The sequence below is a fragment of the Astyanax mexicanus genome, chromosome 16, assembly GCF_023375975.1.
Source record: "Astyanax mexicanus isolate ESR-SI-001 chromosome 16, AstMex3_surface, whole genome shotgun sequence".
Taxonomy (NCBI): Eukaryota; Metazoa; Chordata; class Actinopteri; order Characiformes; family Acestrorhamphidae; genus Astyanax; species Astyanax mexicanus.
In genome coordinates this window covers 32,628,555-32,653,798 of record NC_064423.1, presented here as the reverse complement: position 1 = coordinate 32,653,798, position 25,244 = coordinate 32,628,555, and the positions used below count along the sequence as shown (strand labels likewise).

At 38.6% G+C, this 25,244-nt stretch overlaps 1 protein-coding gene across 1 annotated transcript in view; it reads right to left on the bottom strand.

Moving 5' to 3' along the window:
• Positions 1–25,244, bottom strand: part of LOC103030160 (A disintegrin and metalloproteinase with thrombospondin motifs 7) — a 150,160-nt gene that overhangs the window by 102,413 nt on the left and 22,503 nt on the right. Inside the window, exons 7-9 of the mRNA XM_049465710.1 lie at positions 22,495–22,644; positions 18,243–18,386; positions 5,288–5,432 (exon numbers count right to left, since the gene is read on the bottom strand). Coding sequence (XP_049321667.1) covers positions 5,288–5,432; positions 18,243–18,386; positions 22,495–22,644 — 439 coding nt within the window. The remainder of the gene's footprint in view (positions 1–5,287; positions 5,433–18,242; positions 18,387–22,494; positions 22,645–25,244) is intronic.

Genomic DNA, 25,244 nt, shown 5'->3' with positions numbered 1-25,244 from the left:
AGTGTTAGTCCTCCACCTGACCCAATCTCCTGATCTAAACATGATGAACTGAGATTGTGATTTGGGAGGAGCTGGAGCTTCACAGCATGAAGGAAAAGCAGCAACTATTGTTCAGCACCTCCAGAAACTCCTTTCTCCAAGACAAGAAAACTATTCCAGACACTGAGATTAAAATACCAAGAGTCTGCAGATCTGTCCTCAAAGATGTGCTACTAAATGTGCTACTCAGAAGAATCTGAAGTATAAAAATATTCTAGTTTGTTTAACACTTTTTGTTTTGCATGTGTTCCTCTATAGCTTTAATAGCTTACATTCTTCAATATTAATTTATATTGTAAAAAAAAAATCATAAAAAGAAAGAAAGCACATTGAATAAGAAGAGGTGTCCAATTTGTGGACTGGTATTGCGTCTTTGAAACAGGACAAGGTCACCAAGGAGAGTTGAACATGTCTGCAACTCTAGATCAATCACATTTTCACATTTTCTTCAAATAACACTTTCTGCAAATCCATGACGCCATGCAGCTGGCCACGACAGAATGGAAACATGCATGATAAGAAAATAAAAAGTGATTAATTTGAGAAAATAAGATTTCTGTGTAGACTGAAAACTTATGAATATGATAAATAGTCAAAAGACTATTTAAAAAGCGCAGTATTCAGATAATAACCCACATGACCCACATTTTGCATGAGATGATGTAGGACTACATTTCAATTCCTCTAAATGCCTCCAAAAGAACATGGACAGGTCCCCAACACACACACACACAATCTTATCACAAACCATTACAGCAACCAAATCATTTCCTCCAGTGTTAAGCCTTTAAACCCAGCGGCTCTGAAAAGAGCACTGAGGTCAGAAAGTGTCGGGGGAATGACGACAGGAGCGATAACCCCCCCTCGCTGTTTGTCTGTGACATTTTGGCATGTGATTGGAGGACACTGATGTATGCCAAGACAATTATCAGCGAGGAGCATCTGCATTTCACTGAACAGTAACACAGAGTGACCTCCATAAACAACAGCCGAGATACGATGACCTACTGTTCTCAATTCTGCAAACAGCAAGAAGCCCAAACGCTTCCTCTGAGAATACAGCTCGCCTAAAGGGAGCGCTTTCCAACCAAACCACTATCTGCCACATATGTATCATGTGGTGATAACAGTAATTTAGAGCCATTTCCTGTTTCTTTCTAAACAGATTGTTCAAAAACTAGCAGCAGAAGACTCGTTCTGACATTTTGTGGGCAGCTGAAGAGCTCCTTCAATAAGCATTCGAAATACATGTCAAAATAAATAAAATTGATACCTACAGACATTTTATGATCTTGTGATGTTTTTCTTACAAACAATGAAGCAACACAGTCAAAAGGAGCAATTTCACCGTGTTGTAAAAGATTTCCATTCCCGGGGCGCCGAGTGGTCCAGCGGTCTAAAGCGCTGCCACTATGTGTGGGAGGTCGCAGGTTCGAACCCCCCACTCATGCAGCTTTGCCATCAAGCTGGCGGCGCTCAGAGGGAGCACAATTGGCCCTGCTCCCTCCGGGTGGGTAGATGGCGCTCTCTTCTCACATCACTCCTAGGATGATGTCTGCAGCACAGGGCGTCTGTGAGCTGATGTATCAGAACCAAGTCGCTGCGCTTTCCTCCAAGCGCGCTGGCTGCTTAGCAATGCTGCATCAGCAGCAGCTCAAACAGAAGCGGTGGCTGACTTCACATTTATTGGAGGAATAGTGTCAGGTGTCATTGATGGTTAATGCATTAACATTGACAGCCATAATTATTAGTATATAAAATGATCACTGACTTAAGCCATGGGCGTTTCCTATGTAAGGTCTGTCCAGATCGGACCAGTTTATTATAGGGAGATTGTAGAATTCAGAATTGTGTAATTAAGGAACATTAAATATTATAATTATTTAATTAAATTTAATTTAATTATTTAAATATTAAACTTATAAATTATTTTAATAGATTACTTTTTGTATAGTTTTAAAACACAGCAATATAAAATATTATCATTGGTATTATTACAAATTTTTACAAATTCCTGACAAACATATGGAATAATATAGTTAGAAGGTGCAAGATTTCTGGTGAGGGGATTGTGTAATTGTTCCACAATATCTAAAACCTATAAATATCCACCTCCTCTTACATCCAATTAACATCATCTTTATATAGACACAGAGACTGAGTAAAAGTGACGTTCACTGGTGGGGGCACCGAGTGGTCCAGTTATCTAAAGCGTTGCCACTATAATCGGAAGATCGCTGGTTCGAATCTCGGTCATGCAGCCTGCTATCAGCTGCCAGAGCCATGAGAGAGAGCACAATTGGCCTTGCTCTCTCTGGGTGGGTACAGTAGGTGTCTCTATTTTCCCTCATCCCTCCTAGGGTGATGTCGATCAGGAAAAGGCGCCTGTGAGCTGATGTATCAGAACCGAGTCGCTGCGCTTTCCTCCGAGCATGCTGTGATGCTACTCACCAATAATATACCAGCAGCACCTTGTGTTGTGGCATCCCTAGTGATGGCAGCTGAGTAGCAGCTGAATGAGTTAGACAAATGGCTAGAAAAAAAAAAAACAGGCGACGCCCCTGACCCAAGCTGACTTACATTCTACTGAACTCTTTTTAACCCTAAGCATAACAGCTACACTGTAACATAATCTGAGCCTTACTGATGCCATTCCGGTTGTGCATTCAGACCGGATATCTTTAAACAACATCACGCTGAGAAACGTATGGTATCAGAGTGAGTGGATGCAGAGACTTCCTGTCAGGGAGAGAAGACGTGTGTGGTCCAGCCTCTTTTCTCTTCCTGCTGGAACCCTGGGAGCTGCCAAATCCGTGCACTCTCACATCACTGAAAGAAGAGAGGGCTCCTGTATTCTGCTCTCATTATTACAGCGGGACACCAATGTACTGCAGGCACGGCTGCAGATCGGCGTTTTTCACAGGATCTGACTCTAATGAGATCAAACTCGGGCCTCAGCGAGTCACAGGATGCCTTAAATCATCTCCAGCTCCCTCAGGCTCCTGTCAGTCAGGCAGACATTAGGTAATAGTGCTTTTCCACACTGGCAGCTTCTCAGTCAGCTCAGTTATCTCAGTAAACACCGCTGGATCTCCGCGATGCCGAGGGGTGATAAACGAGTGCATGCTCGGTCAGCTCTGTTGTGCTCCAGTCGTTCTCAAACGGGCTAAGAAAAACTTCACCTTGCCAGTTTGACTTTGCCGAAGGGACAATTCAAACAAATCACTCCATTAGCTTCAACCGCTAGCACATGTGGCGGCTCAGGTTCTGTCACAGTTTATTACGGCTAACGTGGCAGTAAAACAGATTTAAAACAAAGTCTGGGGCTCTCTACAGGAAAATGAATCAGAGATGTCACCCGTCTTCAAACAAAGCACTTTGATTGATGAGTTCTTTTGTTTTTAGAGCAGATTTTCCCTCAGGTCTCTACCAATTAACGTTCATTAGAACTGCAGTATAACCAGACTGTTAGCATAAAGAGAAATCCATTCTTTATTACTAAATTATATATGTACAGTACCAGTCAAAAGTTTGGACACATCTTAAATTCACTGTTTGCCATTTTTTTAAATGTTCTGCATTGTAGATCAATACTAACGTCACCCAAATTATAAATAAAAACATATGGAATTATGTAATAATCAGAAAAAGCGTTAAACAAGGTTAAGTTTTATATTTCGCAATCTTCTGCTTTGCACATCTTGGCTGGATTTTCTCAGTCAGCTTTATGAGTTGTAGAGTCACCTGGAATTCAGGCATTCAGTTAACAGCTGTGTTGAATTCGTCCAAAGTTAATTACTTGAATTAGAGTTGGTATACAGTGAATAGCCCTATTTCAGTAATGTTCTAATCCATATTATGGCAAGAACTACTCAACTCTTTAAAGAAAAAAGGGACTTTAAAAAAGGACTTTAAAAAATGACGATCAGTCAATTCAAAAAGATTTAAGAACTTTTTAAAAGAAAAAGTATCCTCAAGTGCAGTCACAGAAACACTAGCAAAAACGTTATGATGAAACTGGCAATCATAGGACTGCCCCAGGCAAAGAAGATCATATTTACCAGCCTGATAAGGAAACTGCAAGTATTTAGGTTTGTTTAACACTTCTAAGTTACTACATGATTCCTTATGTGTTGCTTCATAGTCTGGATGATGTCAGTATTGATTTACAATGTAGGAAAAAAAAAACTTAATGATAAGGTGTTCCCAAACTTTTGACTGGAACTGTATGTAAATAAAAACACAGTAAAAATATGATTAAGTTATTTCTTATATCAGTTTCAACGCAATTTGATCTCACATTGAAACATCCATTAACCATCCACCCAGAAAGCAAGTCAGATCTTAAACAATTATTCTATTTATTACCTTAGAAAATGCATCAAAATGCAGTTTGATTGGACAATTTTGGAACTACTTATCTACTCAAAATAAATTACTTTCCTTTTTTTTCCAATTTTAATAATAAACTGGCATTATCTTAATATCTTAATATTAAAAATTTGGTACCAATTTAAAATAAGGGTTTAAAATGGTTTACAATTAGTTTATTAATGGTTACTAAATAGGTTGTAAATGCCTTAAAATTAATTAATAATCAGTTATAACACATCCGTAGGAAGGGCAACAACATAGATGGCTGTGGGTTCACTATTTGGCAATCAACAGGTCATTGTTGCCCTTTCTACGTATGTGTTATAACTGATTATTAATGATTTTTAAGGCATTTACAACCTAATTCGTAAGCATTAATAATCTAATTGTAAACCATGCATAAACCATTTATGAAGGTAGTCTTATTTTAAAGTGGTACCAAAAATTCTGAAAACTGTGCAATACTATCACTTTAAAGAGTCAAAGTGAAAGCAGTCCAATGTACTGCGCATGTTTAAACAGTTATAATCTCGACAGATGTGATTTGTGTATTTGTATTTGTTTCAACTGTAGTCTGGTTTGCTGCTGCAATAAAGAGTTAATTTTAATAAATAAATTATTTCGAATAATTTTCAGTATACTTTAACAGCACTACGATAGAACTGTAATTTATTATAATGTAATAAACCCATGATTTCAGTCCCTGATATCCCAGTGGGAAATCTGAATATGGTTTTGTAGTGCAGCATAAGCCCCTGACTGTCAGCAGATGTTTTATCAGTGGTGTGTTCTGCATTAGACGGCAGAGTGGGTAGTGTGAGTGAAGGATCTAAAGGCTGTGGGTGTGAGGAGAAGGAAGAAAGGAATATCTCACATCCACGTCGTCACACAGCAGCGAGCTGGAGCCGTACTGGAGCCGGCACTGGTGGGCGGCGCTGTAGAGGACGCCAGGCAGCACAGACTGATTGGCCAGCTCATTCCTCCTCGGAGGATCGTCCAGACACCAGCCCCAGCCTCGACTGTCAAACACACAAAAACACACACTCTCTGAATCCTCCGTCCAGACAGATAACACTGCGGCAAATAGGCCTATTACTTTTTACGGCTTTTAGAGATTCAAAACCAATATTTTTATATAGTAATAGACGGTGACTGACTGATGTAATTTACAGGTGTAAATTTTGGAAAATGTATTGGATTTTTTTTTACTAAAAACAAAAAAGCAGTGTATATTTAAATATTGAATGTCCCCAAAATGACTTATAACCAGTTATAACATGTCAATAGCCTCCAATGAACAATGCCTCGCTTTGCCAAACATTCACACAAAGCAATCCAGACTGTTCTCATACAGAGTTCCCCAATGGTGGAACAAACTACCTTCCACCACCAGATCAGGAGAATCTCTCACTATCTTTAAGAAACTCCTGAAGACAGAGCTCTTCAAAGAGCACTTACTCTCCTAACACCTCTAACTAACTACCTTCTACTACCAGATCAGGAGAATCTCTCACTATCTTTAAGAAACTCCTGAAGACAGAGCTCTTCAAAGAGCACATACTTTCCTAACACCTCTAACTAACTACCTTCCACTACCAGATCAGGAGAATCTCTCACTTACTCTCCTAACATCTCTAACACACTAACTACTTCTAACCTCATTTCCTTCCTCCCCTCCTTCACTCCTCTATCCCATTATTTCCCTTCGACCTCCTTTAAGCCCTATCTAAAGATGTTTTACCTTTAACTTTTGTACTTGACTATTGTAAGTCACTTTGGACAAAAGTGTCTGCCAAATGTAATGTAATGTAATGTAATGTAATGTCTTCAACATGAAGGTTGGATAAAACCATATGGTAAAACAAAAGCCATTGGAGAATGAGTAGAAGAATGAGTAGAAATGTAAAGAACCTTTTTATTCTGGAACCAAAAACAAGGTTCTTCTATTACAACCATTTAAAGCTCCTTTATTGTAAAGTGTGTATGACCCAGATCTGATATTTATGATGATATGTGGACAATGAAATCTGATCTTGTCAAAGTAGATCTAAGCCAAATTCACATGTGGACTTACACCGGATATTCTGCATATTCTATTCTTAGCTATTTGACTGAGCACAGTATGAGAACTGTTGAGGGATGGGGTATTTCGTGTGTACCGGGAATACACAGACAAGACGTTACCACTCTGCACAGTGAACAGTGCAGTGATAACATGGGAATGATCGTAACCTGCGGTATCTGGCTAAAACTGTCCATGTGAACAGACTATGGGTGTGAAATCACATGGCATCTCATGATAACGATGATATCATGTTACTGTGATTCTGTGATACACAGATTACTATAAGACAATTCTTTACTATACTTTACAGCATCTTAGTTACTGAAGAGGATAAAATACTTCTAAAAAAGTACATACCAGGAATTCTGGATCCCACCTTTGGGATAAAATCTGATCTGTATTGGACTGACACGTTGTTTATCTGAAGAAACAACATGTCAGCCCTGTCACTGTCTGTCTGCCTGCTACGTACTCTAATGCTCCAGAAAGAGACCCCATTTCCCACAATGCACCTGCAATCAACCCTCCAAACATGCCGGATCACGTGACGCTTCTGCGTTCCGGCTCACCATGCTATTGATTGCACACACCTGGACTCATTCCTATAGTTACCCCGCTATTGAATGTATTTTACATAGCTCTTCTACCTCAGGTTATCGATGTGTTCCTATGTGTTTCTGACCCTTTCTGTTCTTTGACTACTCTTTTGCCTAGTCCATTTTGTTTGCTTTTCAGTATTGACCTATTTTTATATTTTGACCATCCTTTTTGCCTTGCCGTTTTTACCTTGTTTGGATATCCCGTGTATGACCTCTTTGCATTCACACTGTGGTATGTTGTTTGTTTATGCTGCCATTTTGTTTTTGACTCTGCCTGCCCCTGACCGTCCTTTATTTAATAAATTATCTGCGTTTAAGTGCTTTTCAGGTTGGTTTCAGAAAAATGTATACAGCATGCTCAAATCCCAATCCCAAAACATTCTCTCTACTGCACTATATAATCAAAAAAAATATATATTAAAATCATTGCATATGACACACTGGTGAGTTTGTGGAACCCAAAGGGTTTATTAAAAATTGTTAACTGAAATGTTCCCTCATTTCAGAGTCAGCAGTTTCACCCTGAAGCCATATTTAGATCAATTACCCTTCAGATCAATTACCCACACAAAAGTGAATCTCCAAAGAAAGAAAGAAAAAGATATCAAACAAATCTGACACTGATGCATTTTATACACATCTGAATCAAACACAACACATAGTTATGTTTCAGAGATCATAAACACCAGGCACAGGCCTGGCTCAGGATCAGCACTGGCAGTATCAGTGCCAGCTTAAAGTGACGGAGATGAAAAGAGGCTGTAGGCTATAATTGCTGCTCCTCCTTTAAGAGGAGCTCTTGACTCCAGATGAAGGACCTGTTTCTGCAAGTCATTATATAAGCCAGTCAAAATTAATCAGCAGAGACATTAATGCCACCATGATCCATCCTCCCAGGCATGTTTTACACCTCTCACTTCAGACTAATGAAAAGGACTTATTCCTGCATCCATTTGCATTAATGATTTTTTATAAATATTTTGGACGACTACCTTGAATTAAAAGATAGAATTTCAATTATGCCAAATTCCAAAAATATATACCGGGTATTTTTAAAGGAATTAATCATCGTCTGATAGAAAAAAAAATCAAATTAAGGATGACAAACCCTGTTATTACTATTTTGGACGGTTGGCCTCAGCCAACAGACAGAAGTGAAATTACCCCGCATTCCTACAGGATTCTAATAAAGAATAAAGACATGGTGCTCCCCAGCATGACAAGAGAGTGCCACCAGGTTAGCTATAACTCACCATTAAGAAAACTCACTGAGAAGAGAAAGAACAAGTGGTAAAGAGTTCAGCCGAGAGTTCAGCTAAACTTCAGTCCAGATTTAAATCATGAAGAGGAAAGCGCCTGGAAAGTTACTAAGATGGAAGGTCAGCTGTGAGCTGAGGACTCTTCTCTGGTCATCTGGAAAAGCCATAAGGAAGCAGCACAGATTGGAAACAAAGCAGAAACCCCCCACATTTCACATCCTCATCCTCGCCCTCACATCTAAATCTGCTGATTCTATTTCCTTCTTAAACCTGCTTCTCACAACGTCTTAACCACCAACCTAGATACCCTCTGTGAACAAGTAATAAGTCATGAAAATAAAAAAACACAAAAAGTTACTATAATACAGGGGACATACTACACTGCCTGGCATTGTTTAGCTTCTGCAATAAGATCATAAGGTTTATTTCAATCCAGTGTTTCATACATTTTTCAACAAGATCTTGCAGCAGCATTGATGATGGTAGAGTCTGACCTCTGCACAAAGCCTCTCCAGCACATCCCAAAGATTCTCAATGAGGTTAAGGTCTGGACTCTGTGGTGAACTCTCTCAATCCATGTGTGAAAATGATGATCTCGTGCTCCCTGAATCACTCTTTCACAATTCCAGCCTATATAACCTGGTCTATATTCAGTATATTCAGGTAGTCAGCTGACCTCTTTCTTTCAGCACATAATGTTGCTGAACCTAAACCTGCTGACCAATTGCAGCATCAACCCCACATCATTTACTTAGTTAAATGCAGGTAGAGACTTGTTTTTTGACCAGGCAGTGTATTATACCTCTTTTTACACAAGTTGGAATAAGTCTATTCAATATTATTCTAGTGAAATATTTAGTTAAATGATCTCTGTTCTGCTATTAAATTTCTGTAAAGCAGCATTGGGACAACATCTGTTGTAAAAGGCGATATAGAAAAATACATTTGATTTGATTACGAAACAAGCTGTATAGTCCAGGATTAGGCGTTGTCCCTGATTAGGACACTGTACAGTAGTGTTGCTTTCATTGATTGGGATTAAGGAACTGTGTATTTCTTTCAATGAAAAAAACTCCAGTCAAAGTGCTGTATAGTCCAGGACTAGTCTTAGTCCTTGAAAATATAAATTTCCTACCTGGAAATTTTGACATCTGAGATTTAAAAAAATGCAGCATAATTGACCTACAGTACAAGTCAAAAGCTTAAACTTTTTTCTGCATTGTGGACCAATGCCAAAATTATTCACACTATTTATTAGTTTTATATATTAGATTCTTCAAAGTAGAACCTCTTGCTTAGAGGACAGCTTTGTACATCTTGGCTGGATTTTCTGAGTCAGCTTTATGAGGTAGAGTCACCTGAACTTGCTGAACTTATCAAGAGTTAATTACTTGAATTATTTTGTCCTCTTAATGTGTTTGAGAGCATCAGTTGTAAAGTTGTGAAGAGGTAGAGTTGGTAAACAGTGAATAGCTCTATTTGAGTAATGTTCTAATAGGTATTAAGGCAAGAACTACTTAACTAAAAAAAGACTCTGAAAGTATCCTTAAGTGCAGTTGCAAAGACCATCAAAATTGTTATGATGGAACTGGCACTTATCAGGACTAGCCCAGAAATGGAGGAATAAGAGTTCCCTCTGTTGCACAGGATAAGTTCATTACAGTTACCAGCCTCAGAATTTGCAAGTTAGCAGCTCCCCAGATAAGAGCACCCTTAATGGTTCACAGAGTACTTTGGTTTGTTTATCACTTTTAAGTTCCTTATATGTTCCTTCAAAGCCTGGATGACTTCAGTATTCATTAATAATGTAGATAAAATAAAAAATAAAAAACAGTGATGCAACACCACTAAGATGAACTGCACTATAATAGGTCATGACAACAAATTAGCCACATTGCATTAGCTTGGTTATGCAACAAATAAAACTACACCCAGTTTCTATAATCTGTGCCCCTACATACCACACTAATTCACAGTCTTGTAAATAAGTCAATGCCACAGTCTTTATCATGACAAAAAGGTGAGTCAGTGAGTTCACTCTGTGCACTCCTCTCTCCTGGTTTAGCTAGGAGCTTGGCTGTGAGCTACATGTCACTGCTGTTATCTCCTCCCCTCCTCAGCAGTGAGCTGTTGGATCTGGACATATGCCATCTGTCTGCACTTCATCCAACCCCCAGAGCCCATCCAGACCCACCTTTCCACAACACATTCCATCACTAACAATACCAGCGTCTAGAGTAATCAGCTCATCCAGCTGATCCAAGTCACACACATAAACACAGCAGTGGACCTGTCACCATAACTCACACAATAACTTTTTTGTTGGATGATTCACTGTCTCAGAAATTATTATGTAATATTAATGGATATTTATTGCCACTGATATGTTAATATATATAAAATATATATAATCATACAATTACACACTTTCGAAAACAATTATTTAATATATATATATATACCACAGTTAGCTCCCACCCTGCAATGTGATTGGCTGAAAGGAGTTTCATGAGTGACATTATCAGCCGGTAATGCACTGTAACCGAAGCTCTGCATATGTATTACTCCACCACATACAGGTAACATAGAAACGATGCAGCGCCTACAAACCAAATACAAACCAAATTTGATATCCCTATACACCACTGGGAGCCGCTGGATCCCATAGAGGGAGAAACAGAAACACCATGTCTCCAATAGGTGGCGCAGACAAAAACGCGGTCCACACAAATAAACAAGTCCAGCGGTTCGAAAATATGCATTATAACCCACATTATCAGCAACCAATATCAGGTTAAGAGTTGTTATTATTAAAATAAAAGCTTAAGTGTGTATATTTTCCATATGTATTTTTAATTTAGGGTATTTCCCATTTAATTTAGGGTATTTTAAGCTGAATGTAAGGTGTACCCTTGTAATTCCTCAGGTCTCAAAAAAAACACTTTCTTTAAAAGTCAAACAAGCTCTGGACTTTAATATACTGTGGCGTGAGGAGGCGGGGGAGTTGTTGGTCCGCCCCACGCCAGAGCGCAAAGCCATGCCTGTCTCAGCTGGTCTGCATGAGGACTAATTGAGCCGCCAGCTGGGACAGTGTCTGTGTTATCTGTGTGCTTACTCCTTCCGGGTCACAGTGGTCACGCCCCTAACCCCAGGGGCCTACCACAATACACAGATTTCTCTCCTGAAAACTGTTTAATTGGGTGAATAAAGCTCTTACGTTCATTTACAGTAAGCTTAGATTTCCACAATATTGACTGAAATGGCTAAAAATAGAGGCCACCACACAAAATGATCAACAATGCAGCTCTTACAACAGTGCAGCTACAAACAGAGCAGCAATGGAACCATTTAAACTGGCAGAGTGTTTATAACCCAACCAATTGCATTTTCTCGTGTTCATTAACCTAAAATCTTTAAATAAACAGCGATAATGGAACTGTGGTATAATCGCAATAATACACTCAAGGTTTGTGCAATAATACACTCAAGGTTCGTGCTAGAACGTGGCGCTGCAGTGCCAATATTACACTTAGGGATAGGGATATAAATATACAGTATAGGCAGATTCTGGGTTTACTTTGTGTCTATCTTTGTGTCTACTTTGTGTGTATGGACTCACTGTCCTTTAATAATGCCCTGGTTTGTTTGTAAATGGCTAAAATATTGGGAAAGTTCATAATCTGTATGCAAACAAAGAAGCAAGGAAACACAATGCACAATAACAGGGTCAGCTACAATTACAGAGGTTGTGTCCATTTATTGTACAACTGTACAAGTTGGTAACGTAATTATCGTGACAGGCCTGCCTACACAGCAGCCTGTTACAATGGCTCACTGTGCTCCGTGCTGATCTTTCTGTAGGGAGGAAGATGAGCAGTATTAGCTTTATCTCTCTGCACGGGGGAGGATTTCAGCCAACTCCAGCCAAATACCTTCATAAGCCTTCAGAGTTCTAGACTGAACTGCCACTGGGAGAAACACCAGCAGTTACAGGCTGGGGATAATCTGTGCTTGATTGATCTGCCATGAAGTACAGCTGTAGAAAAGATACGATAAACAGCTCTCAATCAGGTGTGACTGATTCACAAATGGTGCAGTACTCAACCTACTGCCTAATCTGAATCTGTAGCTGTTTATCGTAGCAATTTATTGTATCCTGTAGTAAAAAAAACTACAATTCCTCCAAAGCATGTGCATCATTTAAGGTTATTCGGGTTCATTTGATGACTTTTGTGGACTACAATTTGAAAATTGGACTGAGATCCAGACTTTACTTCACTTTACTGTGGCCTAAACATTCCAGCATTGGGACCATTGGGACTACATCTCCAATATCTCACTGTAGGGCTGTTGAAACTCCCACCTCCAATTGGTTTACAGCATGCAGCAATGGGGGGTGGTCCATAAGGAAATGTTAACATGTGGCCACTTTGGATTGGCTGAACTGCACTAGTAGTGTGTACTGTTTACATTATATAATATATCCAGCTATATATCCTCTAGGTGCATTTCAGTTTTTCTCCTATAAGACCCATTTAAAGGGGGCTACGAGTGATCTCTCTGGATGGCTAGATGGTGCTCTTTCCCCTCATCACTCCTAGGGTGATTTCGATCAGCACAAGGCATCTGTGAGCTGATGTATCAGAACTGAGTCACTGCACTTTCTTCCAAATACGCTGTGATGCTACTCAGCAATGCTGCATCATCAGCAGTTTAAAAAGAGGCGGAGTCTGACTTCATGTGTCGGAGGAGGCATGTGCTAGTCTTCACCCTCCTGGTCTTGTGGCATCACCTGTGATGGGGTTAATTAATCAGTTATTTATCCTAATGCAGAAACTTTTGGCAATTGTGGCTGAAGTTCCACATGGTTCAGCTGAGGGCCTATTGAACTTATACTGAAATTGAATTAATAATTGTTGAAGTTAAGCAACCGTTTTGATATTTTGTTTTTAATTCTCATTTCTCATTCCTGCCCAAAAATGCCATCGACCAACGCAGGATGATCCACTGCAAAAGCTAAGTATTAGAACTGCACTAAACGCTCTGAAATGCTGGATATAAAGTGTTGTTGTGTTCATGCTCATTACCATTAGGTATAGCTCCAGGTCAGCAATTGAATGTTCCATTGTTAAAGCCATTTTTGATGGAAAGCACCAATTAACACTTGCGCATTTAACACCACCCACAGGCTAATTACTTCCCTTCAATTTCCTGTGCCATTTGATTGTTATATATAATTAAATAATTAAATTATAATTATTATTGCTTTGTAAATGTAGTGATTTAAGTATTAATTTATCAGTAACTGTTTACTTTCACAACACAGGCCCGGTTAAAGACATCAGTATGATAGAACAGTCAATCCTAAAAACAAACTTTAATTAAGTCAAAAGTGAGTAACTGGCAGCTAACTTAATTGCTTTACCACAGCAGCTATCCAAACAGTGACCTCAGCTACGTCCACAGTGAACAGGACACAGTGACAGTGTGGGAGAATGAGTGAGGGCCGGTACAGCTACAGACAGGAGGTTGATAACCTCCTTAAAGCCTTCTTTACTTTGTGAAAATATTTAAATAGCTATGTAGAGTAATGCATTATAATCTGTATTCATTTAGTATTTCAACGATAGGAAAATATAAAAATGAGGCACAACTGAACATCCTATAACAGAATAATGCTGTTAGCAAAATTGGCCTAGTATCTCTAGCAAATGTTAGATATCCCCAATTTTACTTAGAGACTTCATTACTCATGATGCTGCTAATGTAATGAATAAAGAAAATCTACTGTAAAGAATAAATTCTGTGAAACTGACTATTTGTTTATTTAGCAGTATTTTATCCTCTTATGCAAAACAGATGCAGTGAAGAATCGTACAAAATTGTTTTGTGATATATTGATTATCACAGAATCACAGCATCGTTATATATTCGCTATAACGTGGACAACATATAGTGATGATATTGTATGGTGTAATGCCCTGTGATTACTAACCATTGACCCCACACATACGGTACATCCCACCATTAAACACAATTTTAGACCACCCACTGGAGCTACTGTGAGAGCCTTGTCTGTTTTTTGCAATCTGCAAAATCTACCCTTCTGACTTCATTTCACTCAGTATTTCAATCATAGGTAAAGACAAAAGTAAGGCACAACTGTACCACATATAAAAGACTAATGCTATTAGCAACATTAGCCTAGCCACTCTAGCAAATGTTAGATACACATAACGTAATTTTTGAGGCTACTGACCTGCATTTACTCAAATTATTTCATTTAGATACTTTAGATATCTGATCAAGCAAAAAATATATATATTGAATTACATTTTTTATTTCCTGATAATTTAAGTGTGGCCCACATTGAGCATATGCTGTAGTGAAAACCTACACATATATACAGTCCACATAAAAAAAATTGCAATGCTCTTCAGAAGGAAGATAAAGGTTACTAGGAAGAAACGTTTTAATATTTAGCCAAATATTCAATATGGACAACTTTAGGTCATATTCATTGAGCTATACATACAGAAATATTGTGTAACATTTGTGAAATATGTCCTAGCCTATGAAGTTTGAATATTTTTTTTATGCCTATTCTGCAGATTTGGTGGCAGCAGTGGTACAGTGTTCATGGCACATCTAATATTATCCCATATATTTTTAATAGTGGATGGGTCTGGCAATGCGACATAGCATCTGTGTCTTGTGAGGGCAGCAGCATACGGACATGTGTTACAAATTACTTCAGCTTGTTTAGCTTAATAAATAATGCCCATATTAGGCTAAATGTTTAATCATGTGCTGTATTTTTTAAACTTTAAGATGCACCTAATTTCCCAAACATTGACAGTGCACCTTATAATCTGGAGCAGTAATGCCACTCTGCTGAAGTACAGCGTTATAAAGGTTTCAGTGAAGTTTCTCCAGCACATAGGCTGGAGCAGTATTAGCATAATCCACTAACCGCGCTACATGCTAGCTCTTTTGCCATTCAGAGGTGAATATATTGGACTGCAGCCTGCGTGTTTACCGTGTTAGAACCAGCTACATGGGACGAATCGCTAGCTAATATCGCCCCACTGATTTACCAGAACACTCAGGGTTCCTCAGTGTGGCGCTGTCGGGCGGCATTTACTGGCGTTAAGTGCTGCGCCTAACAGTGCTAAAATACTGGGAATCTAAGATTACTGTAAATAAATGGAAGCACTTTACTCCAAATAAACCCAAATAAACAGTTTCCAGGCGAGAAATCTGTGTAGATTAACATCAAATGCTTGTTTGACCTTAAAAGAAAATGTTATTTTTTCAAGAATTAAAGTTTTGTTTACTTAGGCTCCCCCCAGTAGTGAGATCTGCTGAATTAGAAGGGAAACATGGCGACACCCCTGTTCCTTACTAGTGTTGCTTAAAATGCACCTTATGATCCGCTTATGATGCCTTATGTATGAAAATAGACCAGAAAATAGACCAGAAAATAGACGTTCATTGACTCATTGATTTATGAATTGCCTTACAGTCCGTAAAACATTGTTCCTGGTAACTTTCTTAACAACAGCATTGCAATCTGAGAATTATTTCAGGGTGCAAATATTTTTTGATGATTGTATATTACATTATAGATTATTGGATAAATGGATTATGTTAATTAAAAGCTGATGCAGCCAAATTTAGACTGACGCATTACACTGAGCTACTGACTTTCATAATAGCTCTAATAAGTAGAAAAGAAATAATTAAAAATAAATTCTGCAGAAATTCAGATTGATGTATCGCTCCGAGCTGAAACATTTTAGACCCCAAATAACAGCTATCAAACTTCGCTCAGCCTTTGTTATTCCCAGTGATAAAGTGAGACTTATCATGGTTTTATGACAAATCCCTTGCTCTGCTCCCACTCTGGCCTCTGTTTAATTAGCTGCTCAGCCGCGGGCTGCTGGCTGCTGTGTAACAGGGTCCCACAGGTACCCTCTCAACATCCACTCTGAGGTCATTCTGCAGCCCCGTGCCTAATGCACTCCAGCTGGTGCTCCACAGAACTGGTGTGACTCTCTGACAGAGAATCAACACAGTCTTTCTGCAGCTTGGGAAACTGGATCTGTTCACACCAGCTCTGGCAACACTCACACATGGCAGGGGCAAGAACAGGGCAGCTCGTCCAGCAGACTCAAATACAAGTCTGCAATCTTACAGATAAGAAGAGCAGGCTTACCTCATTCCTGCTGCTACACTTGGTGTAGCAAAAAAACGGTGGTGCCTAAAAGAGGTATTTGCTGCAATGCCAACAAAAAACTACTTTTGGTCAGCAAAAGATGCTTTCAGTTGAGTTCAGTTAGTTTCAATGGTTTCTAATAATTCGTCCATATGTTTACTGTGCTCAATATCATCCATTGTGTATCAGTGCATTTCTGTTCACCTAGACATAAAAGTCTTCCAATGCCTCTTCCAAAGCCACTCGTGCAATCAATTATGCACCAATGTATCAATTACAGTGACGTCATATCCACATACACAATGGACTGTGGTTTATAATTGTACCATTATTATATAACAGTGGCATTAAAACTTACACTAACATAATTAATGAACATTAAATGAACATTGTTGTTTTCTTCTATAAACTACGGACAAGATTTCTTCCAAATTCCAAATAAAAAATTATCATTCAGAGCATTTATTTGCAGAAAATGAGAAATGGCTGAAATAATAAAAAAGGTGCAGAGCTTTCAGACCTCAAATAATGCAAAGAAAACAAGTTCATAAAGTTTTAAGAGTTCAGAAATCAATATTTGGTGGAGTAACCCACAGTTTTCATGCATCTTGGCATGTTCTCCTCCACCAGTCTGACACACTGCTTTTGGATAACTTTATGCCTAAACTCCTGGTGCAAAAATTCAAGCAGATGAGTTGTGTTCATCCATCTTCCTCCTAATTATGTTCCAATCAAAGAAACTCATAATTTTTAAGTGGTCTCTTATATTTTTTCCAGAGCTGTATACGGTCAAAAAAGTTATTAGGACAGGCCTACTTTTGGTAAAAGGCCCATTTTAAACCATTTATTTGGATTTGAAAGCATTTTCACATTTAAAACAACCAGTATAGCTACGGTTATCTCAACCAGGCCTGTGATAATTATTACTTTATTGACTTACCATACAATATATTGATGTATCTCAACAATTTGACACGTCCTATGGAAGCTAAACAACACTGCACTGACTAGTCATGTGCATGTGGGCCTCCTGCATTGAATACAGATGTGATTTTTGCCAAAATCACTTACCACCGGTCACTATCATTACCACTCACTGTGCTGTCCAAAACTATTTCCTATACACACATGACTTTGAGAAATGTGAGAAATATTATATGCCAACAACATACAGATAATGGAATGTCGGTCCCATTGATCTGTCATCTACTATCAGGCCTTGCTTCACCTCTAGATATTCACCTTGCCTTGCCATGAGAACGTTGGCACCTCACAACATATACAAATTTGTGTGTTCCCAAGAACTTAGATAGTGCTGTCCAAAGACTTTAAAACCAATTGTTGACCTAACCAAAATGCAAAATGAAAAATGTTAAAAGGTAAAAGAAAAAGAAAAAAAAAGAAAAAAGGCCATAATAATATGTAAAATACTTTATCAATTCAAGTGGCCTTGGCTTTACATTTCGCTTAAGCACACTTACGCCAGACTTCTGACATCCTACGCCTGTGTTATAACCTGTAATTAGCTCATCTCAAGCTGATATAAGTGTGCCCACAGCTGGACTCAAATGAATACTCTCCTTCAAACAGGAAGTGCAGTGGTGAAGGGGGCTGGAAAAACTGACAGATACATAAAGGAAAAGAGACAGAGGCAGAAAGAGGGAAAGATCAAGCAGGATAGCACCTACTCGAGGAAGCGGGTGATGTACTGGCGGCTGCAGCGGGACCAGTTGGGCGGGGAGTTCCCGTACAGTAGCTGTGGAGACATGACGAATGGCCTTTTCCCTACTGGCTCACAGTCGTTACCGTTACCATCATGTTGAATCCCAAAACTGCAGAACAGAAGAGCAGAGTGAGCAGCAGAACAGCTAAACTGACCACATCAAAGACGGGCCAATGAGGACAGACACTCTTTCATGACACACACTCTTTACTCTCTTCATAGAGAGTAGCCTGTGACTGGGAATTTGTGAGTGGTTGGAGGGCTGAAAAAATATTTTTTATCTTTTTGTGGTATTTTCAGTTTACACTAAATACACTCACTGACTAATGCAATTAGTATGTTGCAAACTCAGCATGCAGTTATGTCTCCAGCAGATGTACAGAATAATAATGGTGTGGTCTGATTAGACACTAGGGCCCCTTTTGTACACACTGCGCAAGGGGTGTTGCGATGCTCTTTGCTACCTTATACCCCATCAACAGTCTATTTTCATGCCTATTTTTGCCTGAGAAGTTAAAATAGCGTTGGAGTTTAGGAATAAATCTACATTGATGGGCGTGTTTGTCTGCAAGTGAGGTGTATTTAGGTACATTTCTGGTGTGTTGCTATTTTGGCAAGTTCTCCACTGACTGAAATAAACCTAGACAACAGTCAATCATCAGAGTTCATTCCTATAGATGTGCCCAGCACGCATACACCCCCGCTCATTAAACACACACCCACACAGACACACTACAGAGTACAAACCTGACTTTTATCTCAACATTAAAGAGAATAAAGAATATAAAATAACATTGCTGTTCCCTTAAATGAGCTGCTGGTGTATCTTCACAGTGTGAAGGCACAGGTCAGTTTCCTCTGCTGAGACGCACAAAGCGCCGTACTGTGTTCTCTTTAAATCCATTTCAAAGAATGACAAATTATAATAATTATGTCCTTTCATTTTTGCAAATCAAGGCTGTACTCACAACAGAAACTTTCTGCCACATTCCAAATAAAATACATTATTTACTCTTCTTCAGAAAAGTTTACGATCAAGAGGAATCTCCCATATAAGCAGCATTTATGAGCACTGTCTGTCTCCTGTATACATTATCAGGCTGTAGTGCACTTTGTACAGTGGAGTATATACAGAGTGTGTGGTCACATCTGGCTGAATAGTTACTTAGCTGCATAAATAAACCTCATAGAACAAATGTCTCGGCTCCAGGGTATGTGCTGTACCCACATGCTCTACACACAGAGGTGGAAGAATACATTGCTCCCTACAAATGTTCAACAGGCTAAATACATAAAGGATGAACTATAAAAAAACAGATCAGGTTAATTTACAGCGATTAAGTAACTGATTGCTGAGTGTTTTGTTGACTTGACTAAATAAATGAAACAAATTTGGCATTTATTAATTTAAATAACAATAATAAAGTTAGTAAATTAGTTTAGGTGCACTGTAATCTCTCACCAACTTAACATTTTCTGGTGACCCGAGTTCTGTGAGATGCATACATTAAGTTTTGCTAGCAATTCTAGATTTTTGGTCAAATTAAAGAAAATAAGTTGAGTCAATGAAATATTGTCTGTGAACCAAAGTTGGTCCAACTACATATTTTGCATTATGTCAGTGTCACGTCTGGCTCTGAAAGTACTTCTGTCTCTTCCACACTCAGCTTTGCTGTGATCTGCAGCCTCCGGACTACATTTCCCAGGATGCACCACACACAACATTTACACTCAATCTCGATCACATGACACAGCACATGACACTTCCAGGAAGCAGATCACCTGAGTTCTAACCACATGGTTTAGCCCTATAAAATGGACTCATTTGCTCTCAGTCATTCTGAGTGCTATCCTTGTACAATGTGTTTTCTATTGCCTGCATTAATCTTTTGTTTAATGACCTCTTTTCTTGCCCTGGACTGTTTGCCTACTCTGGTATGATATCTCCTTGTTCCTGCTACTTGTTTGCCATTATTGACTGTTTTGTGTTTGACCATCCCTCTGCCTGATTGTTATCATTTTTATACAGTAGTTAAAACAGTGCTAAAACGTTTAGCATAATGACTTTGAGTTGGATTGGTCAAATTTAGGGATTGTGTCGAGTTTCCAAAAATATATATATTTTTACATTGAGAAAACACAGTTCAGTTATGTGTAACCACTGTCAATTATTAAATAAAGTTAATACGCATTAGGCGTTATTCTCGTGAGTGTATTACTCCTAAAGGAAATTGCTATTTTCGTGTTTTGTGCCCACTTCAAAGGAACCTCAGCCTGAATAGAGTTATTATTCTGTGCTTAAAAACAGTCAAAACATGTTGTTCTTACAGAAAACAGAAGATTTAATTCCAGACTTGCTACACCCGCCTACAAATATCTGATTTAACATGGTATTTCCAAAAAACAAATAAGACATCGGCCTCAAAACAAGCCAACGCCAAGGCCTCATATAATTTCAGGCTTAGCGCTAAATTCCTTTGAAGACCGGCATATTCAGCTCTGCACCCACACCCATTAAGCTTTCTCCACACAAAGAGCAACACTGTGAGCTTTTTTAAAGCAGGCTCATTTATGTGCTGACACCATCTCTCCAATCTGAATAATCCCAGTGTGGAGAATAAAACACACAGATAAAATCGTTCTGTATCTCAGCGCAATTAATACCAGAGCAATGGTAGGAGTCGCGCTCAGATTCCCTGCTGATAAGTTGCAAATCATTTGGTGGATGTCTCGCGTCCTTGACTACAAAATCGTCTTTGCGTCCTCTGGAAACCGCGTGCTGCGTGCCATTCATAATAATAGGATTCAGATTGGCGGCGTGGGTGATGGCTGTTGTGCGTGTGCAATTGGCTCTGGTGGGCCGACAATGGAGGACAAATTACAAGTGCACATTTTGAGAAAACAGATGCTTTCAGAGGCTCAGAGACCCGCCGGCATCTCGTCTGTGAGATCAGTGATGACCCAAGAGTCATGTGCTCAAAATAAATACACGACTATTAGCAGTTCAACAGCTTTTACATGATACGACTGTGTAATTTTTTAGATACTTAAGCTACTCGGACAAAAAAAAATAGAATACTTGCACATTCATATTTTTTTACAGGGTATTCTGCTGTATTTACTGTCCAGGAAAGTTTGATATTAGAGCACTGCTTTGAAGATTAGTGAGAATTTGATTGCATTCAGCTACAAAAGCTAGATTTAGTGAGGTCAGGATGTTGGATGAGCTCCATCCCACCCTCATGATCTGATTTGTCCCAAGAAGTTAGTAGACGTTATTGAAAACGAATGACCATGAACGGAAGAAACAAAAGCCGTACGTTGAACGTACAGCACACCTGCATTGCCAAGTTTGCAATGAACATCTGACGGTTCTAATCAGCCAGTGGCGCACCTGTGTTTTCCGTTTCTAAGATAGCAAATATCCAGAAATGTACACCTCATGAACACACCTAATTTCCAGAGCACCTTGCCCATCAGCATAGCTATATGTATACAGTGTGTATACAGCTCTGAAAAAAAATAAGAGACCACTTAAAAATATGAGTTGAGAAAACCTCTGGAATATAATCAAGAGGAAGATGGATGATCACAAGCCATAAAACAATCAAGCTGAACTGCTTGAATTTTTGCACCAGGAGTGGAATAAAGTTATCCAAAAGCAGTGTGTAAGACTGGTGGAGGAGATCATGCCAAGATGCATTAAAATGTGATTAAAAAACACTGATATTCCACCAAATATTGATTTTTTTGTTATCTCAAACGTTTCTAATTTTTTTAAAATAAATGCTCTAATTGACAATATTTTTATTTGGAATTTGGGAGAAATTTGTCCGTAGTGTATAGGATAAAACGACAATGTTCATTTTACTTAAACATATACCTATATATAGCAAAATCAGAGACACTGATTCAGAAACTGAAGTGGTTTCTTATTTTTTTCCAGAGCTGTATATAAGCACACAAATGTGAGGAGTGGAAATTGACTGCTGGTGGGGTGTAAGATAGCAATCAGCATTATGACCTTCCTTGCGCAGGGTGTAAGATAGAGCCTCTAAAAAAGAATGGGACCCTATGGGGTGATGAAAACAAGTGGGTGAATGAGTTTATATACTGTAAGATAAACACTGTATTGTGTAATACTGTATTTGTCTCCTGCTGAATAAGATATTAAAGAGTTAACAGCTGTAAGGGAAGCTGAATGTTGGAGGACTTACTTGTGGCCCAGCTCGTGTGCTACAGTGAATGCCAGAGGTAGACCTGTGTCTTCATTGATGCTGCAGCTGCGATGGGGTTGGCACATTCCCGCCACATGAGAGAGTCCCAGCGTCTCACACGGCTTGTTGGTGGCAGCGCAGATGTCTTTCCTGTGCCAAAGAAATGTGCTTTTAGTTTATTATATTTTACCATGGACATTATATATATTTTTGGATACATCGGCCTGTATTTTGAGGTACAGAAACCCCACTGAACTGAAGCACAGATCTATTAAAAGCCACTGAGCAAAATCACCATTTTACTGATTTTTGCAGTTGCTTTTTACTTTGTCAGAATTTCATGAGAAATTGTCCAATAGAAATGCTCCAAAATGGCTTGAAATCAAATATTTTTACACAGACGTCTACTGAAAATTTCCCATTAAAATTAAAGATGCATTATCTAGGATTTAAACTCTAAAATATCAGCTTCAAAAACATGACAGAGTATAAGAGTAGCCCCACTATCATTACTACTCCAGTTTTAGCGTGCTAAACTGCAATATGCAATATGTAACTCTGGCAACCCAGGCAGGAAAGAGAAAATGCCATAGAGCTGCATAAAATATCATATATATAAGCGGACTCATGTATAGTCCAGAATTATAACTCTATCTCCTCAGCCTTCAGTGCTTCTATCACTTTCGGATGCTTGAGGTCATAGCTTTAATATTTTGGAGATACAATGTCTTTGCACAACAGGATTTTTTAAAGCTTACTGTATGTATTAAGACTATTTTCTCACCTTTAAAATGTATTTCTCACTTTATTTTTAGTCTCACAAGCTTAAAAAGTCATTAGATTAGACTGTGGATGGTGGAAGGGACTGAAGGCAAAATGATTTATAAATAAAAAACCCGTTCTGCACACACTGAACAAGGATGAAAGAAATACCAGGACACGAGAGAAATGATCTAGACTTCAGAGCGTCTGTCAGTTTTATAACAGAATTAAATAAAGTCATTCCGCGTTTGATCTGATGCTTGAAAAAAACATTATCATTTTGTTATTCTTGTATTTACATCTTTTAAATAGTTATTTGAGTGATGTCATAAAAGAACCATGCTTATGTATGAGATGTGAAAGTATAAAGAATACTGCTGTCTGAAAACAATTTTTTGCAAATTAGTCTGTATTTCACTTTTTTCACAGAGCATAGTGATGTATTACTGATTTTGTTTTGACACTTAAAATGATGCTGTCGAACAAAAACCTATATGTTTTTTACTTTTTAACACAAATGTGAATCTGACAGTTGTTCTTTACCCAGTTCTTTACCCAGTTCTCTAAAAGCTTCAAAATGACCTGGAATAAAATATTTTTATACTGACTTTCACGTAAAAAGAATGTTTTTTCTTCCGTTTTAAAGTTGTAATTTAAAGTCATTTTTTAGCAGGTCAGTGAAGTAAACAGCCATCATTTGTTTCCGTTGTTTTCCTGGTTGTGGGATCACTCAAATCCACAGTCAGTGATGTTAGATGTCCAGAATGCCTAGACCTATTATTGGTAACTGGAATGTAGGTCCATTTTCATTTGTGTTGGGGATTGAGGTGGCACATTTCACCTTCAGTTCTACTACTGAAGTCCTAACCAATGAGAGAGTTCACTTATCTCTATCTACATAAAATCTAAATGTACAATTTTCATTCATCATTTCACAAATGTACCCTTCTATTTACAAACAAACCTTGAAATAAAGTTGGAATTATAGCAGTGCAGCATTGAATAAAAAAGTTCCACACTGGTATTATTACTGATATGCATGCTGCACAGCAAAAAACTCAAAACTGAATAAGGTTATTGTTATAATGAATAGTTTATGCTGCTCAAGGTATTAATAGTAGAAACATGCTGCACTGGTATACATACTTTTATACAGTTATTTTAAAAATGTGGATACAGGGTTTGGTGACTTTAGACACATTTGCATGATTCCCAACACTTTTAGTTAAACATCTAGATTATTAAATAATTATTATTGATGTTATTCTTGATAACACACAACCTCGAGTGTTCTATTGCTTTTATACAACAGTTTTTTTTTTTTTTTTTACAAAATGAATGAAGAAAATAAATCAAGGAACTTGATGAATATGCATTAATATGAACTGTGCCTTCCGCCAAAAACACAACAGCTGTAACAGAACTGAAACTTAACTACAAAACGGTGTATGGTTCATACAGACTAACACCACGAAAGTTAGCTTGAAAGCAAAATTGGGAATAAGTGAAGATGGTAAGCGTGAAATAACGCTAATACTCTCCTCTCCTGCTCTGTGGAGTCGTCTCCAGGTGAAAGCTGCGCATTTGAGCATTTCTGCCTGTTTTGCTGGGTGGTGTTGGTTTTAGCTAGCTGGCTGGACTGTGGTTAGGTTAGCGTAGCTTGCTTTAGCTCAGCATTAACTTAGCTTAGCCTAGCCTGGTTAAGTTACCGTTCTGGCTGTCAGACGGCATTAGCCGAGCAATTTTCTTTCCCTTTTTTCCACAAAAGTCAAGTCAGCGCTGCGGGCGAGCGTGCCGCGGCTGAGCGCTAGCCTGTGCTTAGCTATTGAGCTAACGCTCCTGCTGGTGCCGGTGATTAAAAACTGTACTGTGTATTTACGCCGTTACTCGGCAACGCGTCGGCGGAGTGATACAAGTTTAGTGTGAGAAGGCCGTGATGTTGTCACATATATCAGCACGGCTAGAACACTTCTCAACCAATCAGATTG